The sequence below is a fragment of the Macaca mulatta genome, chromosome 10, assembly GCF_049350105.2.
Source record: "Macaca mulatta isolate MMU2019108-1 chromosome 10, T2T-MMU8v2.0, whole genome shotgun sequence".
Classification (NCBI taxonomy): domain Eukaryota; kingdom Metazoa; phylum Chordata; class Mammalia; order Primates; family Cercopithecidae; genus Macaca; species Macaca mulatta.
Genome location: NC_133415.1, coordinates 12,822,849 through 12,841,454, shown reverse-complemented (window position 1 = coordinate 12,841,454; position 18,606 = coordinate 12,822,849). Strand labels below are relative to the sequence as shown.

Here is an 18,606-nt window from a genome sequence, read left to right as displayed (position 1 = left end):
AAAGACTTAAAGCATGATGTCTCTAAAAGATGACTTATGCTGGCAATGAATTCCTTTTAAAACAGCATCATACTTAAGTTTATTTTTCTTTACACAATTATAGAACTCAGGCAGACAAGGAGACATACACGGAGTTTTCCATTTTTAATATTTGGTTAAACAAAATACATCTTTTGTAAACAAACCCAGCACAAGGCCAACAACAAAAAGGAATAAAAGCAAGAAAAACAAAAAGCCTAGGGTTGCCCGTTACTGGGCATCAGGGTCAGGCCTGTTCACTTCCTTAAAGGAAGTGGGGCTTTTTGCCCTTGGGCATCAGCATGGGTCCCTGTTCCTAAGCACCAGGATTGGATATGAACAGAGAAACCAGCCCTGAAATGTTTAAGCGTCTTTGCATATCCCATTGGCTCATGGACTCCAAGTGCATGGGGACTCTTTGAAGTGCCATTTGCACAGGCCCAAGCAGATTTGTGGAGAGGAGTTTCCTCCTCTTCCCAAGAAATGGCTTACTATTTCTGACAGTGCCAGTGGCCCCAAGGTCCTGCTTGTGACAATCAGCAAGGTTGGCTGTAACGTCTGGCTGGTGGTGGTTGGAATGTCATTGTACAGGGTGGGAAAACAGCTCCCTGTGGTGCCAAGCAGGTCTGGTGTAGAAAATGGTGCAGAAGAGACTGCGGCCGGTTGCTGAGAAGACATAATGCAGTAGCTGCTTGGTGGCCTGTTACTCAGCATAAAAAAAATGGCCTTGTTGGATTGAAGATACATGTGCAGAAAAAGTGCTGGTGTCAACATGCACTCCAGTCACAGGGGGAGAAAGCCTCAGCTTCACCCCGTTAAGCTTGCTCAGGATCAACATGCAAGCCCCAGGCTGGCTTTGCTGCTGGAGAGAAGTCTGGCCAGTGGGGCAGCTCTCAGACCCACTGAGATCATTGATCTGAGGGCCAGCGGGTCACCCCTGCCTGCCCACCTGCCTTGAGGCAACCACATCCACTCTGGAGACACACGTGTGGTATACTTATTTCTCCTCTTTTGTTTTCCAAAGTTACAAGAGAAAAGTGGCCTACAACTATTTCAAGAGGTAGGGGCAGGTTGAACTTCCATTGATACATAAAGGAAACGACATAAAGATGACCAACCCAGGTCCTATTCCATCCATACAGTACAGAACCACCCAGCCGGAGCTTGGCACTATAGTGGCAGCCTCTGAGCCTAGAGCGTCTACTGAATTCTGGCTGTCCCTATTCCAAGCAGCTTATCTTCACAATACTTTCCTCACCCAACTCTGCCCCAAATTAGTGGAATTTGATGTCAAAGGCAGACTTTTTTTTTCTGATTTTGCCAGAGTAAGTAAACTGGGAAAACTGCTCTTTGGCTTCTCTTTTGTCCCAGAGCCTCCTAAATCAATGTTGCGAAATGGTAGGGACAACACTGGAGTGAAGAAACCAAGCCACCCCGTGGCTGTCCCAGTTTGGCTTTAGCCACATCCTGTTCAGTATCTTACTTCATACTGGAATATTAGCATGGAATATTAATTAATTTTTCATTATAAAACTCTGCCGGGTGCAGTGGCTCATGCCTATAATCCCAGCACTTTGGGAGGCCAACGCGGGCAGATCACCTGAGGTCGGGAGTTCGAGACCAGCCTGACCAACATGGAGAAACCCTGTCTCTACTAAAAATACAAAATTAGCCGGGCGTGGTGGCAGGCACCTGTAATCCCAGCTACTCGGAAAGCTGAGGCAGGAAAATTGCTTGAACCAGGTGGTGGAGGTTGCAGTGAGACGAGATCATGCCATTGCACTCCAGCCTGGGCAACTAAGAGTGAAACTCAATCTCAAACAACAACAACAAAAAAAATCCTCCATGTGTGGCCATAAATCACCCTTAAACCCGGGGATAAGGGTTGGAGACAGCTCACTGTACCGCTGCTAGGGTTCTGGACATGGTTTCCTGAGAGACCTTTATGCTCTGGGTCCTTCAAACCAGTCACATGGGCTTTGTGTGCACTATCTTCAGACCCACTGTTTTCAGACCCAGACAGGACGGAAAGTGGAGACAGCATCTCTAGGTGAGTGTGGAGCAGCAGTGACAACTCAGCAGAACCTATGTCAAGTCCTCATAGAAAAGGGAAAATAAGCTAGGATTCCCTCCCCGCTCCACTTTCTCCTCTCTTAAATAAAACAAGGGTTTGTGACCGCTGGCCTTGAGTGCACAGAGCTCCTACCTTCCTTGCCCAGGAACAAAACACGGGGTAGTTCTTACAACAGTCCACACGTCTGTCCTATTGCACTGTCAGATCTGAAGGGGAAAAACCCGATGAGATGTTTGGGGAAGTGGGAAGGGCAGACCCACTGTAGAGGCCACAGCACATCACAGAGGACTGAGGGGGCTGAGGCGAGAGGGAGGTTGGGGAGAACTGCTACACGTCAGTCCTCCAACTCTGATGAGCCTCTACCTCTTCTGGTACCACCAGCAGGAGTTCACAGTTCTTTCCTCGCAAATGATGTTTTAGAAACTTCCTATGGAAAAAGAGACAGAAAAAATGAAATACTGTCAAGTTGCAAATTCCAGTCTCAGGACCACAAAGTCACCTGAAACCTTACTATACCCGTGGCGGCCCAAAACACATTTCTGTAGTCATCTGGCTTTGGAGGGGTCCACGTTTGGTTGCCCTCCAATCTTTCCACTTAAAATTCCAACCTAAATTTTTGCTCATCCTTATAGTTACTGCCAACAGTAGCTGGATCTGTGAATAACAGTACCCAAAGTACTATAAAGGACTTTTTTTGGTTGGTTTGTCTGGAGACGGAGTTTTGCTCTTGTTGCCTGGGCTGCAGTGCAATGGCATGATCTTGGCTCACTGCAGTATCTGCCTTCTGGGTTCAAGCGATTCTCCTGCCTCAGCCTCCTGACCAGCTGGGATTATAGGCGCCCGCCACCACGCCTGGCTAATTTTTGTATTTTTAGTAGAGACGGAGTTTCACCATGTTGGCAAGACTGGTCTCGAACTCCTGACCTCAGGTGATCCACCCACCTTGGCCTCCCAAAGTGCTGGGATTACAGGCGTGAGCCACCACCTCTAAAGGATTTTTATAAATGTTCTTTGGTCCTAGGGAAATTCAGTCCTCCTCGGCCTGAATGTCTGTCTTCCTTTCTATGAACTGGCAACTACTGTCTCAGTTGTCTTAAATGGAGAGAACATTACAATGCCAGCCCCACCAGACCAGAAGGTTGGTATCTCAGGCTGTGCATCTTCCCTACCAAAAGGACTTAAAAGTACTGGTGGGTCATCGAAGATTAGGGTCAGGTCCAAGACACTATGATTCTAAGGTAGGGAGAGAATCCAAGGGCACAGGAATTTCATTTCCTTTGTCAAATAACCAGAGATGAGCTCAGTGTCCCCAACATAAGAAATGAAGCAGCCTAGCGCCTTAGTCACAACAGGTGCTGATTACCTGAGCTCGCTCTCGCCTCCAATCCACTCCGGCATCTTGAGTTTGGAGTCGAGGTTGTAGTAGGCCCCTCCCACCTCTCGGACACAGATCCAGTGCTGCCTTTTGAGGGGCAGTTTCAGTGGACCCCAGCATAGGCTGGAGGGCAGATTCATGATGAAGCCCATGACATTAGTGAGGGCAATGACACTGACATCCCTGCAGGGGAGAAATAGTGGCAGAATCTGAGGCAGCACACTTCCCAAGGTTCCCTGGCTGTAATACCACAAATGGCTACCTCCCCACTCATGCCATGAGCCCAAGTACTAAAAGCTTATACCACAACCGTGCTGTTCTCCATCAAGTCAAGCCTGATTCAGATTACCTGCGCTTGTCCCACCAAACAGCTTCATAGCCTTTGGTCTGAAGTGCTGCCATAATGACATTCACATCGTAGTTGCCATTTCCCAGCATGCTCTTCTTGTGAGGTGTCACCATGGTGTTTGGAGACAACCTACCAATGTGAAAAGAGGAGGCTGAGACTTGCTGGGCTGGCTAACCCCTCCTGACCCTGCACTACCGGGGGTGGAGAGCACTTGACATCACTGCTCCTGGAAGTTAGTTTCCCAACATTCAAGTGAAATTTCCCTGGCTTCTACCTAAGTATTTTGTAACTGTTCCACGAAGGAGCCTCACTTATGAAATCCCAGCCTCCCACAGCCTTTCTGCAGTCTTCCTCCTGATACTGATCTTCCTGCCTCATGTAAGCCTTTTTTTTCAACACTGGAAAATAGGATTCAATATTTTCATTTGCATGGATAGTAACTGTTGTCACTTCTGCTTTCTATTTAAGGCATGTATACTTGGTAATCATTAATCATTAAATACTGAAAGGCATACAGGAGCCTAGACAGGTGACACAAATGTATAAACTGGGGTTGGACATAAGGCAATAAAAAGCAGTGAGGCCTATGTGAAACTGGAATGCATGACCCACCTAAAGGCATTGTGTGTGTGTGTGTGTGTGTGTGTGTGTGTGTGTGTGTGTGTGTGTGTGTGTGGTACTTGAATAAATTTTTCTTAAAATACCCAATAAATGAACTGAAAAAAAAGTTGTGCCCAGCAAACAAAACTCAGCTGCAGCACTGGTTTGCCCACCCAGCTTGAAGTCATTTACTTCCAGGCTGCTTTAGCCAGTCTGCATTTCAAGACAAGGTCCATGTTGAAGGCATTTCTAATCCTATTATTTTGCTTTCATAAACTTGTCAGGCCAGGAGCTGAGGAAAGGCCATTTTGAAGGAAGGGTTCAAGGGGAATACCTTTGGGCTTTGTGTGAAGGGGAGAAAGGGAAGTGTGGTGAGTTCTTCAGGACATAAAGTGCATCTTCAAGAGGCTACTACATGCCATCTCCAGAAAAGAATCAAGACATTAGGCCAAGGATGTCAATTCTAAAAAACTTAAGAAATCTTGTAAAGTGTTTTTTAAATTTTTCTGTGCACAGCAAAAATACTGGTTTTTTTTTCTTTCCTTTCTTTTCTTTTCTTTTTTTTTTGAGTCAGAGTCTTGCTCTGTCGCTCAGGCTGGAGTGCAATGGTGCGATCTCAGCTCACTGCAACCTCCGTCTCCTGGGTTCAAGCGATTCTCCTGCCTCAGCTCCCCAAGTAGCTGGGATTACAGGCGCCCGCCACCATGCCCAGCTAATTTTTGTATTTTTGGTTGAGACGGGGTTTCACTGTGTTGGCCAGGCTGGTCTCAAACTCCTGACCTTGTGATCCACCCGCCTCAGCCTCTCAAAGTGCTGAGATTATAGGCGTGAGTCACTGTACCCAGCAATACTGGTATTTTTCAAATATAAAACATACTCCGGGCCAGGCGCGGTGGCTCATGCCTGTAATTCCAGCACTCTGGGAGGGTGAGGTGGGCAGATCACTTGAGGTCAGGAGTTCAAGACCAGCCTGGGTAACGTGGTGAAACTCCGTCTCTACTAAAAATACAAAAATTAGCCACGTGTGGTGGTGCACGCCTGGAGTTCCAACTACTCAGGAGACTGAGGCAGCGAACTGCTTGAACATAGGAGGCAGAGGCTGCAGTGAGCCGAGATTGCACCATTGCATCCAGCCTGGGTGACAGAGTGAGACTCCGTCTCAAAAACAAAAACAAAACCAAAAAAAACCCCTGCTCCTGGCCGGGGGTGGTGGCTCACGCCTGCAATCCCAGCACTTTGGAAGACCAAGGTGGGAGGATCGCTTGAGCCTGGGAGTTAGAGACCAGCCTGGGCAACATGGCAAAACACTGCCTCTGCAAAAAAATACAAAAATTAGGTGGGCATGGTGGGATGTACCTGTGGTCCCAGTTACTTGGAAGGCTGAGGTGGGAAGATCACCTGAGCCAGGGAAGTTAAGGCTGTGGGGAGCCATGACTGCACTCCAGCCTGGGTGACAGAGTAAGACCCTGTCTCAAAAAAAAAAAAAAAAAAAAAAGCCAAAATTAAAAACAACAAACATACTGCTGCCACTGCTTAAAACCTTCCAATGGCACCTAAAGCACTTAAATACACTCTAAACTACTTCCTTTGGCCTGCAAGGCCCTCAAGGTCCTGCAGATCTCATCTCTTACCTTTTATTACACTGACCTTCTTACTGTTCTCTAAAAACAAAGCTCTTTTTCTCACTGTGCACTCATGCACTCACTCACTGTTCCCGCTGTCTGGAATGTTCTTTCTGTAGTTCCTTATTGTTTGGGTGTCAAATGTTACTGCCATAGAGAGGCCTTTTCTTTTCTTTTTCTTTTTTTGAGACAGAGTCTGGCTCTGTTGCCCAGGCTGGAGTGCAATGGAGCCATCTCAGCTCACTGTAACCTCCGGAGAGGCCTTTTCTTGACCACCCAACCATAAGTTTCTCCCAGTCACCACCTCACGTCAACCTTTTGATTTAATTATAGCCCTGTCACTACCAGATGGATTTCTCATTGGTTTTTCTTTTCTTTTTTTTTTTTTTTTGAGACGGAGTCTCGCTCTGTCACCCAGGCTGGAGTGCAGTGGCCGGATCTCAGCTCACTGCAAGCTCCGCCTCCCGGGTTCCCGCCATTCTCCTGCCTCAGCCTCCCGGGTAGCTGGGACTACAGGCGCCCGCCACCTCGCCCGGCTAGTTTTTTGTATTTTTTGGTAGAGACGGGGTTTCACCGTGTTAGCCAGGATGGTCTCGATCTCCTGACCTCGTGATCCACCCGTCTCGGCCTCCCAAAGTGCTGGGATTACAGGCTTGAGCCACTGCGCCTGGCCTGGTCTGTTTTTCTATACTAGACTGACAGCAGGGGCTTTGACTATCTGAAAGCTACATTGCTAGGGCCTAAAGAGTGCCTGGCACAAGACAGGTGCCCAAGGAATGTTTGCTGAAATGTTCAGTGTTTATTTTTGTTATCCTTCTCTTTCCCTGTAAACATTAGTAACTGACTCTTAAAAGGGCTTATATGCTCATCTCCAGGGCTAGCAAAGAAATCTGCAACCAAACTTTATCTTACCTGTAATGATAACTACCACTTATTGAAAAACCTCTGTGCCAAGCACTATGATAAGGTACTTTAATTTGCATTTCATTTAATCTTCACAATAAACCTATGAGGATGTGAATTATTTCTATTGTATAGATCCATAAAAGTGAGGTTTGGTGGTTTTAACTGACCTGCCCATGAGCACTTACAAGTGACAGAACTAGGATCCAACCCTGGATTCATTTGAACCCAAAGTTACGCTTTGCTATCTTACAGCAAGGACCCAAGAATCAGAGTGGCAGGGGGTGGGGGCTTGAAAAGAGGAGAGGCCAGCTATGTCCCTGAGGCCTGGGGCTGAAACATAGCTTAAAAAGACAAAGGCTCTCCATGGGTTCTTGCACATTTGGATTAAATGAGAACACATTGCCAGGTGCAGTGGCCCACGCCTGTCATCCCAGCACTTTGGGAGGCTGAGGTGGGAGGATCACTTGAGGCCAGGAGTTTGAGACCAGCCTGGCCAACATGGTGAAACCCTGTCTCTACTAAAAATACAAAAAAATTAGCCAGGTGTGGTGGTGGGTGCCTGTAATCTCAGTTACTCGGGAGGCTGAGGCAGGAGAAATCGCTTGAACCTGGGAGGCAGAGGTTGCAGTGAGCTGAGATTGTGCCATAGCACTCCAGCCTGGGCAACAAGAGCAAAACTCTTTAAAAAAAAAAAAAAAAAAAAAAGAGAACACATATGAAAGAAGGGCTAGTCCCAGATATAATTGGTTCTTTTCCCTTTCCCAAGCTTCTAATAGCTTCTTGTTCCTTTCAGTGAAGTCTCTGACCAGTACATGAATGACGGCTCCAACAAAATGCTCAGTCTTCTACCTCGTTCACCATCAAACTCCCTACCAGGCTCAAACCTTAGAGCAGCACTTCCCAAGAGTGCTCCTGGAGATGCCATTTCCATGTTCATTAACAGAGGACTCCAGAAGGCAGCCAATACAGTAACAGCTGAATGAACCAAGTAGGTAAATGGGTTTCCTGCAGAATTCTTGGAGTCCCTAACATGCTAATCTTCACCTTCAGTCTCAAGGCAAGGGGTTATAAAATATGTTTTAGTTTCCAAACAAATTTACCACACACTTGTTTTGAGGTATAACTTATAGAACCAGGGTTCCAATGATCTTTCTTCCCCGTCCTTCATCTTCTGTCTTGGATTCAAATCCGTTCCTATTACCACTCTATCTCTCTCCTAACCAGAGGCTCCTCACCTCACACCTTGACTTTTGAAACAGATTTCTAAATTGATCACCTTGCTTCCAAGTGTTCCTTCCACCAATTCAGCCTCTATGTTCCTGCCAAATTCACCAAGGCATCAATTCACTTCCCCTTGTATACACAGGAACTGACAATGGTACCAACTGCCTGGCTGGTACCTCCTGGCCCCACCTGGCCAGCTATATCCCTCTCATTGGGCTTAGTGCACTTTAGGCACCATGATCATATGGCCTTTATTCTATTTTTTCTTCCTGTCACCTAGGCTGGATTACAGTGGTGTAGCCCCAAACTCCTGGGCTCAACTGATCCTCCTGTCTCAGCCTCCCTCTTGAGCCACTGTGCCAGCAGCCTCTATTCTTTTATCCTATTTCCTGTTCCAAGCCAAATCCTACAGCTTCTTCACACCCTATCTCTTCCATAGGATCTTCCCTGGATCCTCTGTGAAAAAGGAGGGAGAGTGAGGACCATACATATCTGTGTTCATATCCAAGCACCATCAACACTAACTGTGAGATTTAATCTCCATGCCTGTTACTTTGCCTGTAAAAATGGAAATAATTACTATTTTATAGAACTGTTGGAGAATTCAGTTATTTTATATATGTTCAATCAAACACTAAATTCCTGGATAGTTCTTTATATCCCTCACAGCTAGGCACTGGCAACTCAACACATGTTGGGCAATCTGAGTACAGGAAATGTTGAGAGTAGCTTCCATCTCATTCTAGAGGAATGGTCATTTGAATAAGTGGGGCCCACCCAGTGTATTCACCATACCAGCACTTGCTTGTACTTTTAACAGTAATCAAGTGGCCACTGTGTTAACTGCTTTTACGGGCTTTATCACTTCCAGCCATCTTGATACCATAAACATGGAAGCTGAGGTGCAAAGGTTATGGTGACTTGCATAGTCAGGCATAGCTGGTGAGTGGCAGGGCTAGGATTCGCCTCTACCCTAAACAATACTGGACAGTGCTCTGGATATTTCAACACACCAGTCCCACTGAGTTCCATGGGATCCTGATGATTCCAGTGGAAAGTATTCTTGAGACTCCTTGGCAAACTCCTGTTCAGGACTGTCTTAATGATTTCCATAGAAATTCTGGGCTACAGCTCTGCAGACTCTTGCATGAGCTGACCCAGTGTCCCTCCGCTGGGAGAGAGAGGGTTGAAGAGATGCCTGCACGCCTGCTTTTGTTTTCAGGCTGGAACTGTGAAGTTTCCTCTCTGATTTTCCAACAGTGTAATTTCTTTCTAGTGGAAGGACCCTCAGAAAGCAATCAGAGGGGTGCGGAGTAAAAATAAATCAAGTTCTTGTGACTCAGTTTGGGACAGAAGCCGAGAGTCTTCAGCAATAAAGTTTCTTTCAAATTCATGCAAAATAGGACACCCAGCCCCCACAGTGATTCCTGGTCATTCATGAGTGGAGAAAACAATAATCCAGACAGTGACCTCCTCAAATGTTCTGTTGGAGAGTTTCTAGAATCCCTCTTCCACTCGCCAGAAGAGCAGAGGAAGGCTTGGAAGGGTAGAGAGCCTGAGGAATCACCTTCAACCCCGACACCATCAATCAAATCAAAGGAAACCACAGCACCCACCCCCAGAATCCTGGCTAGGCAGAAATTTTAAGATCATTTTGGCCTTCCTCAATGAGCAGAATGTGCTGAGTAGATCATTTCTCCTCTGACCAGCCTTTCTCAATTAATCTCCCACAAGCCTCATACTCTGTTGTGTGAAAGTATTTCTGGCTTCAGGAGTTGGCTCCCTGCTCTCTCTGGATGGGTCTCAAATGTTGAGTGGGGGAGCAGAAGCCCTCACTCTGTCTCACCACTGTATTGACCTGCCTCCTCCCCTCGGCCCCCTTCTCTTTGCCCACCCAACTTTCACCACAAACCTCGGATCCTGCTGCCAGGAGTCCCTTCTGGACTGCAGACATTTCATTCACTTGAACATGAGCACCAAGCTACATGCCAGCCACTGGCTGTGGGGGTACAACCGTGAAACAGTCCTACTGGTTCTTACCCTCAAAGGGCTCAGGGTCAAATCAGAGACACAGAAATGTAAACAGATCAAAACAGCCTGGCAAGCACCATTTAACAGAAATATTAACAGGCTAGGTGCAGTAGCTCATGCCTATAATCCTAGCACTTTGGGAGGCCAAGGCAGGCGGATCACTTGAGCTCAGGAGTTCGAGACCAGCCTGGCAACATGGCAAAACCCATCTCTACCAAAAGTAAAACACATAAAATAATTAGCTGGGCATGGTGGCACATGCCTGTGGTTCCAGCTACTCGGGAGGCTGAAGTGGGAGGATTGCTTAAGCCTGGGAGGTAGAGGTTTCAGTGAGCTAAGATCGCACCACTGCACTCCAGCCTAGGTGAAGGTGAGACCCCCCAACTCAAAAATTAAAAAAAAAAAAGAAAAAAAATGTATATATATAAAGAGTTGTATGAATAAGCCCACTCAGTTCACACTGCTGTCTTTTCAGATCCCTTTTGTGAGTAAAGTCCTTTCACATTCATCACCTTGTTTGTTCCAGACACCTCTGTGAGGTAGGTGAGGCAGATTTATTTCACAGATAAACAAAAACGCTTCCCACTGAACTCTTCAGAGCTGTGCTGTCCAATATGGTAGCCAATTTCTGCGTGTTATTTAGATTTAATTAAATTTAAATAAAAGTTAAAATCCAAAAAAAAAAAAAAAAAAGAAATAAATTCTGGGCTACAAAGTGAGCCTCTCACTTCTGTCATCACAGTCAGAAGTTAGAGCCATGAGTTGTGAAGTGATGTAAAAGTGAAAAGACGGGCCGCATGCGGTGGCTCATACCTGTAATCCCAGCACTTTGGGAGGCCGAGGCAGGCGGATCACGAGGTCAAGAGATCAAGACCATCCTGGCTAACATGGTGAAACCCCATCTCTACTAAAAATACAAAAAATTAGCTAGGCATGGTGGTGGGCGCCTGTAGTCCCAGCTACTCGGGAGGCTGAGGCAGGAGAATGGCCTGAACCTGGGAGGCAGAGCTTGCAGTGAGCCGAGATCGTGCCACTGCACTCCAGCCTGGGAGACAGAGTGAGAGACTCCGTCTCAGGAAAAAAAAAGTGAAAAGACAGGCTCTAGTCCAGGTGTCCCCACTGTCTGTGTCCTCAGATAAGTCCCTGTTCCTCTCTCATGGTTTCCACTGTGTCTGACTATGGTGATGAATTTAGATATTAATGAAAAAAGGAAATGGAAGACATTTTATCAAGATTCTTTTCCCCACCCTAATTCTTTCTTTCCTTATCAGATCTGAAGAGATGTGACATCAGAAAATATGGCTCAGAACTTCCTGATGTTTCTAAATCAGGCATGGGTCAAAGAGCTAGGCACACATTAGTAATCTGTAGATGTTAGCTATTATTACTACATGTTTGCCTAGCCCTTGGACGAGAGAATTCAAGTCTCTAGAGGTTAATACTTAACAACAACTTTTCTCAGTTATAATCACCCACTTTTAAATGTGGCCCCTTCCACCTGCTCAGGGACTATGTAATGGGGAGGCTGGAATAGTCACCCTCTGTGGTAGAAAATGCTAGTCGTTCACCAATATCCCCAATCTCTTTGTCCCTTCCAACTTTCATTAGATTTTTTTCCCTTGATACCAAGCTACTTTTTGCCTAGATTTTTTTTTTTTTTTTTTTTTTTTGAGATAGGGTCTTACTCTTTTGCCCAGGCTGGAGTGCAGTGGCACGAACATGGCTCACTGCAACCTCGACCTCCTGGGCTCAAGTCATCTTCCCATCTCAGCCTCCCAAGTAGCTGGACTACAGAACTACAGGCCCCCATGCCCAGCTAATTTTTAAATTTTTTTGTAGAGATAGGGTCTCATTATGTTGCCCAGGCTGGTCTCAAACTGCTGGGCTGAAGTCATCCACCCAACTCAGCCTCCCAAAGTACTGCGATTATAGGCATGAGCCACCAAGCCCAGCCCTGGATACATTTTAATATTAAATATCCAAGACTGGGCGTGGTGGCTCACTCCTGCAATCCTAGCATTTTGGGAGGCCAAGGTGGGTGGATCACGAGGTCAGGAGTTCGAGACCAGCCTGGCCAACATGGTGAAACCCCGTCTCTACTAAAAATACAATAATTAGCCGGACGTGGTGGTGGGCGTCTATAATCTCAGCTACTTGGGAGGCTGAGGCAGGAGGATTCCTTGAACCCGGGAGGTGGAAGTTGCAGTGAGCTGAGATCATGCCACTGCACTCCAGCCTGGGCAGACAGAGCAAGACTCCATCTCGGGTGGGGGGAAAAATCCTATTTGGGAGAGGAATGCAGAGCTAGATGCAAGAATCAGATCACTTAAAAACTGGGATGAGTCTAGTGAAAATGTTTCAGGCCTGAGTATTTTCAAAACAACCTAGCAAAGCTGCCATCATATAATTTGATCTACACGGACTGCCAGGCACTATGAGGCACCATAGAAAAAACAAGTCGAACAGGCCTCAGCCTCTGAGAATCATATAATTTGATTCTATGACCCTTTTTTTCCAAACCTTAGACACTTTTTTTTTTTTTGAGAGATGGGAGTCTCACTCTGTCACCCAGGCTGGAGTACAGTGGTGCGATGTTGGCTCACTGCAACCTCCACCTTACGGGTTCAAGTGATTCTCCTGCCTCAGTTTCCTGAGTAGCTGGGACTACAGGCGTGTGCCACCATGCCCAGCTGATTTTTGTATTTTTTTTTTTTTTTTTTTTTTTTTTTTTTTTTTTTTTTTTGAGACGGAGTCTCGCTCTGTCGCCCAGGCTGGAGTGCAGTGGCCGGGTCTCAGCTCACTGCAAGCTCCGCCTCCCGGGTTCACGCCATTCTCCTGCCTCAGCCTCCTGAGTAGCTGGGACTACAGGCGCCCGCCACCTCGCCCGGCTAGTTTTTTGTATTTTTAGTAGAGACGGGGTTTCACCATGTTAGCCAGGATGGTCTCGATCTCCTGACCTTGTGATCCGCCCGTCTCGGCCTCCCAAAGTGCTGGGATTACAGGCTTGAGCCACCGCGCCCGGCCTGATTTTTGTATTTTTGAGTAGAGACATGGTTTTGTTATATGTTGGCCAGGCTGGTCTCAAACTCCTGACCTCAGGTGATCTGCCCGCCTCTGCCTCCCAGAGTGCTGGGATTACAGGGGTTAGCCACTGTGCCTGGCCCACATTCTTTACATAAAATGATGAGCTCGAATATTTACATCTGTATACATATACACTGATGACACTTGCCCAGTTTATCTTTTCTCCAATTTCACAGGTTGAAAACAGATGCTTTTTAAACAAATGACCTCTTTTTGCAGATGTTACCACTATGTTCAAATCCTGGACCAAGCCTCTGACACACCTGACTCCTCTCTTCCCTGTCCTTGTTGCCGCCATGTTGAGTCATTAGCCTAGCTCTGAGTTCCTATTCATTTCTAAGCATGAATCATCTCATATCCACAACTCTGTTGAAACTCCACCCTGCTTTTGTATTTTGCTTCTTTCTTCTGGCTAAAATTCAACCGCTAGGATGAATTTCCTCTCAACAAATAGTGCTTATCAACATTTCCCTCCCATTTCTACCATTCACTAGCCACACTTTAAAACAGCATAGAATTATTTCTGCTAAGGTCCAAATCGATCACTTTTCACTTTTTAATTGCTCTAAATGCCAGGGTTCTAACTTCACTTAAATCTAATCTCAAGGCTTGGTTAAAGGATAGCTGAGAAGTGCTTCTCAGGGGCTGAGGCCTGTTTGACTTGTTTTCTCTATGGTGCCTCACAGTGCCTGGCACTCCACAGGCAGCTAGTCAGTGTTTGTTTAAAAAATTCCATCTTCTCTCCCTCACCTCTTCTCCCTTTGCTTTTTCCTCTAGATTCCTTTCACACTTCTTTATTTTTTGTTCCTACCTATTCACACATTGTTTCAATATAAAATACTATACGCAGAATTCCACTTATGGAATTGGGACAGAATACATGCCCTTACGTGCTGGCTTGCCAGCACTTTTTTTTTTTTTTTTTTGAGATGGAGTCTCGCTCTGTCGCCCGGGCTGGAGTGCAGTGGCCGGATCTCAGCTCATTGCAAGCTCCGTCTCCCGGGTTCATGCCATTCTCCTGCCTCAGCCTTCGGAGTAGCTGGCACTACAGGCGCCTGCCACCTCGCCCGGCTAGTTTTTTGTATTTTTTAGTAGAGACGGGGTTTCAGTGTGTTAGCCAGGATGGTCTCGATCTCCTGACCTCGTGATCCGCCCGTCTTGGCCTCCCAAAGTGCTGGGATTACAGGCTTGAGCCACCGCGCCCGGCCTCTGCCAGCACTTTTTAGATCTTTTTATTATGCTGCTAGAATTGGGGAGTGCAGTACAATTCGCCAAAGCTTCAAAAGGAATAGGATCTTCGTTCCATGTGGGCATTTAGCAAATATTTACCATTCTTGTATTCAGGAGAACACAGCTGAGAAACTCCTGTTACCATCCACACACGCTTGATGAACATAGTCCAGAATGTCAGTACTGGCCCAGCTCAGCAGCTGGAGGAACAGCTACTGACAGCACTCTACAGGCCCTTCCAGTACTCGAGAAACAGGAGAGCAGTTAGTGGGGTGGGTTCTAGAGTCACAAGGCATGGGGCCAAATCCTGCCATCAATAGCTATGAACTCTCTGCGCCATGATTTCCTCATCTGGAAAAATGGGCAGCAACAGAATCCATCTTGGAAGATCAGTATGAGGACTGAGTGAACACAAGGAAAGCACTCAGAATGGTGCTTTGCACCAAGTGTTCATACGTGTTAGTGATTCCATCATTATTCCCATAGTCAGATCAGGGGCCAAACGTACAGAAGTGAAAACTTTTTTACCAGTGTGTGACTGGATACACAGAATCTTGTTTCTGGAATTTATTTACTAGTGGGTGAAACTGGGCAAATCGCCTAAAATGAATCCTAGTTTCCTAAGTTCATTATTGGTGAGGTTGTTGCAAGATTGTCTGTACATATCACAAAGTACTAAGCACATTCAGGTATTTCACCCTGAGTCCTTTCTTCTCCCTAGTTTTAGATCAGGAAATAATTTACAAATCTGATTAGGAGTAGGAGAAATACTAACGGCTGGCCAAAAGGAAGCAGTCCAATGTACTGGGTTCTCCTTTCAGTGACATGACCTGATGATCTGAGACAAATTATCTTACCTCCCAGTGCCCCAGGTCCTGAAGAGTCAATTCTACTTGCTGCCAGATAATGGCCATGATGCAAATAACATATTTACCCTGGTAAGGCATTACTCTGGTTACTACTGGCATTGGAAAATAATTACTCTCATTATAGTTTTGTCTGCATCTGGGGATTAACATTCTTCTAAGAGTAAGCCTCTGGCTCTTTCAGGACAAATGGTCCATACCTGTGTTTTACAAATCACCCCAAATAGGTTGCTACCAGCTGTAATTCTGGTCCCTATGTGGCAATAATTTCATTTCCAAGCTAAGAGAGTAAGAAAAAGGTCTTCTGGAATTGTCAATATGTACTGCTTGAAGAACGCTTGAGCTCCTCTTCAGTGAGGACTGTGTGGGCCTAACCCTTTCTAGTTGGGGTCATCAGGCAAGATCACCATCTGAGTTGCTATGGACTGCAGATATGCTGTTGTGTCCATCAAGACACCACAGAACTGACTCTCAAAACCTTTAAAGTAATTCTAGAAAATCAAAGCAAAGAGAAAAAAGCTGAGTTTTTTTTTTTTTTTTTTTTTTCTGAGACCTGTCACCCAGGCTGGAGTGCAGTGGCACAATCTCGGCTAACTGCAACCTCCACTTCCCGAGTTCACACGATTCTCCTGCCTCAGCCTCCCGACTAGCTGGGACAAGTGTGCACCACCACACCCGACTTAATTTTTGTATTTTTAGTAGAGACGAGGTTTCACCATGTTGGCCAGGCTGGTCTCAAACTCCTGAACTCAGGTGATCCGCCCTCCTCAGCCTCCTAAAGTGCTGGGATTATACCGTGCTTGGCCAAAAGCTGAACCTCTACTAACCCGTGGGGTGGCATTTGTTCTAAATGGATAAGAAAGGCCATCTAGAATAAAGGAGAAAGAGGCGATCTGGAGTCAACTTCAAATTATAACTTTGCTATTTAGAAGCTATTTGGACATATTACCTGACCTTTCTATCAGTAAAATACAGGCAGTGAAATGACTGTTAGGAGGGCTACACAAAGCAATGTACGAACAGCGCCACTGCCAGCACATGGCTCACAGAAAAGCTGAGCATTGTGTATACCTCTTGCTTGTGGTAGTCACCACATTCCACCTTTGATGACAGGCGACTGAACGTGTACGTATCGGGTCCCACTTCTAGACTGTAAACTCCTCGGCAGCAGAACTTTAGAGGCATTTAGCATAGTGGTCAACAGCATAGATGTAAGAATTCAACCCCAGCTCCAAGTCTTGTTACCTTGAGCAAAGTACGGAACTAAATGTGTCTTCATCAGTAAAATGGAAATAACACCACGTATTAACACGTATTCCATGGGATTGTTGAGCAGATCACTCGAGAAAACACAGCCGAGAATATGAGCACTTTCCTAGCCCACAGTGAGTGCCCGATACATAGTAGTGATTATCTTTTCCTGTCTTGTGTCCCTGATACCTGCTAATGACATCTAGCTAATACCTATAGATTTAAAGGTTTATGAAACTTGAGACATTATCCCACCCACAGAAATCCAAAAATATCAGTAAGTATCAAGATGCCAAGGAGAAGGGTCCCCTACCTCTGGAAAATCTCTTGCAGCGTATCCCGGGTGAAGGCATTGCTGTCCTGGAAGACGTTATTGAGGGCGTGGAGGGCACAAAGCTCCCTGCGCTGTTTCTCATGGTAGATTTGTGGGGGTGCTGCCTGGGGCAGCTCCAATGATTCAGATTTGGCCTTGTCTCCTTTCCATGGCACACAACTCATGTTTTTTGTTTTAGGTTCCAGAGATGGCTATAAACACCCTACTCTTCCCTCCAGAAGAAGAATGTAACCTTCTCAGTCTTTTCCGGGTTCCTGAGGTTCACCTTATTCTCTGGTGTCCATGATTTATGCTTTGTCACTGGGAGAAAAGACTGGAATCAAAAGGAAAAAAAAAACCCACCTCTTTTCTCTTCTCAAGAGAAAAATAACTTTTGGATTACTTTCATTTTGCTACCACTGTCAAATTGCAGAATTAAAAAAAAAAAAAAAAAACCCATAAAATGTAAGACCTTGTTTCCGTTTCCCCACCCTTCCCTCCCACCCCCCTCAAAACTCCCCACGATTTTCTTGCTGTTTCCCTCTGCAAATGCCAGGCCTCAAAGCAGGAGGACCGAACAGCATCGGTCACATCGCTCCTTTTCTTCCATTTCTTTCGAACCACGACGCCACTGACTCGGGAGACAAGGCCTGGGTGGCGGATAACGCGCACGAGTCGAGCAGCTAGCGCGGGCCGGCAGGCGTGGGACCGCGAGCCGCGCGGGGGCCTCGGGGGCAGCCCTCCATCCCCTTGGGTACGGTGGGGCCCGCAGGGCGCGGCTCCCTCGGAAGGCGCGGACTCTCGCCCTCTGGCCGCGGCCCTGCGGAGGAAGAGACAACTCCGGTCAGCGGCGAGCGGGCGCGGGAAGTGCGCGGCGGGGCCGGCCCCTGCCCGAGGGAAGGTTCCTTCCGCGCGGCGACGGGTTGGCCCGCAAGGGGTGGGGCCGGACAGTCAGCCTCGCGCTCCTGAGCCCGGACCCACCCGGTTCGCCGCCCCTACACCAACCTCCCCACCCGTCACGTGAGCGCAGGCCCAGACGCCCTCCCGCCGCGCCCCTGGCTGCAGACCCCAACGCCGTCGGGACCGCTCAACGCCAGCCGTCCCCTCACCGACAACGGCCGCCACCTGGAGTGCGGGCCGCCAACTGGGCCGCGCGGGCGGGCGCGCGCACCTGAGCCCGACGTCACCGGCCCCCGCCCGACGCGTGCTCCGGAAACGCCCTCTGGCGCCGTCCTCGCTCCTCCCAGCCGTGGCGTCACGCCTAGCGTAGGTGTGACGTCATCGGCACCGGCCTGGGAGCCGGGGACGCCGGGCGTGTACGGGCCAAGTTGAACGGTTGGGGTGTGGCGGAGCAGTGGGTGTGGGGCTGCGGGCTGCGGAGCTCGGCGGCGGCCGGCAGGATTGGGGTCCAGCCGCTCGGCTCTGCGCTGTCCCTGGCGGGGCGGGGTGGGGCGGCCTGAGGGAGTCCTGCAGGCCAGCGGCTGCCGTCCGCGGCTTTCCGCACCCCTCCCCTCTCTGGGCCAGGCTTCTCGGCCGAGCGTTCTCGCTCCTTCTGCGTTGACTGTTTTCTGTGTGGCTAACGCGCGGCTCACCAGGGGGGATTTTGGAGCACCTGATTCGGTCGGGCGCAAATTGCCTTGGTTAGTGGGCCCGACCGTGCCGC

The 18,606-nt window shown here is 47.6% G+C and overlaps 1 protein-coding gene and 2 long non-coding RNA genes across 7 annotated transcripts; 2 read left to right on the top strand and 1 right to left on the bottom strand.

Moving 5' to 3' along the window:
- Positions 1-125: 125 nt before the first annotated feature.
- JOSD1 (Josephin domain containing 1) lies at positions 126-18,089 on the bottom strand. Of its 4 annotated transcripts, none has more exons than XM_077948313.1 (5): positions 17,949-18,089; positions 16,944-17,763; positions 3,817-3,945; positions 3,456-3,650; positions 126-2,519 (listed from the first exon to the last, which is right to left on the bottom strand). In XM_077948313.1, the coding sequence occupies exons 2-5, from the start codon at positions 17,126-17,128 to the stop codon at positions 2,420-2,422; spliced, it is 609 nt and encodes a 202-aa protein (XP_077804439.1). In that variant the 5' UTR covers positions 17,129-17,763; positions 17,949-18,089; the 3' UTR covers positions 126-2,419.
- Positions 5,456-7,654, top strand: LOC144331692 (uncharacterized). The gene is made up of 2 exons (XR_013399061.1): positions 5,456-6,605; positions 7,488-7,654. It is a non-coding gene; the product is annotated as an uncharacterized LOC144331692 (long non-coding RNA).
- Positions 11,846-18,071, top strand: LOC144331720 (uncharacterized). Of its 2 annotated transcripts, XR_013399089.1 has the most exons (3): positions 11,846-11,907; positions 14,546-15,954; positions 16,359-18,071. It is a non-coding gene; the product is annotated as an uncharacterized LOC144331720 (long non-coding RNA). The 2 variants fall into 2 exon arrangements; XR_013399090.1 differs by lacking the exon at positions 11,846-11,907 and having other exon boundaries at positions 14,537-15,954.
- Positions 18,090-18,606: the final 517 nt, after the last annotated feature.

Bases quoted from the DNA above. Each gene is read 5' to 3' on its own strand.
- JOSD1 (XM_077948313.1), bottom strand. From the start codon at position 17,128: ATGAGTTGTGTGCCATGGAAAGGAGACAAGGCCAAATCTGAATCATTG. The intron at 3,946-16,943 runs GTAGGGGACCCT...TCACATTGGTAG, and splicing joins CTGCAAGAGATTTTCCAGAG to GTTGTCTCCAAACACCATGG. The intron at 2,520-3,455 runs GTAATCAGCACC...CTTTTTCCATAG, and splicing joins GGAGGCGAGAGCGAGCTCAG to GAAGTTTCTAAAACATCATT.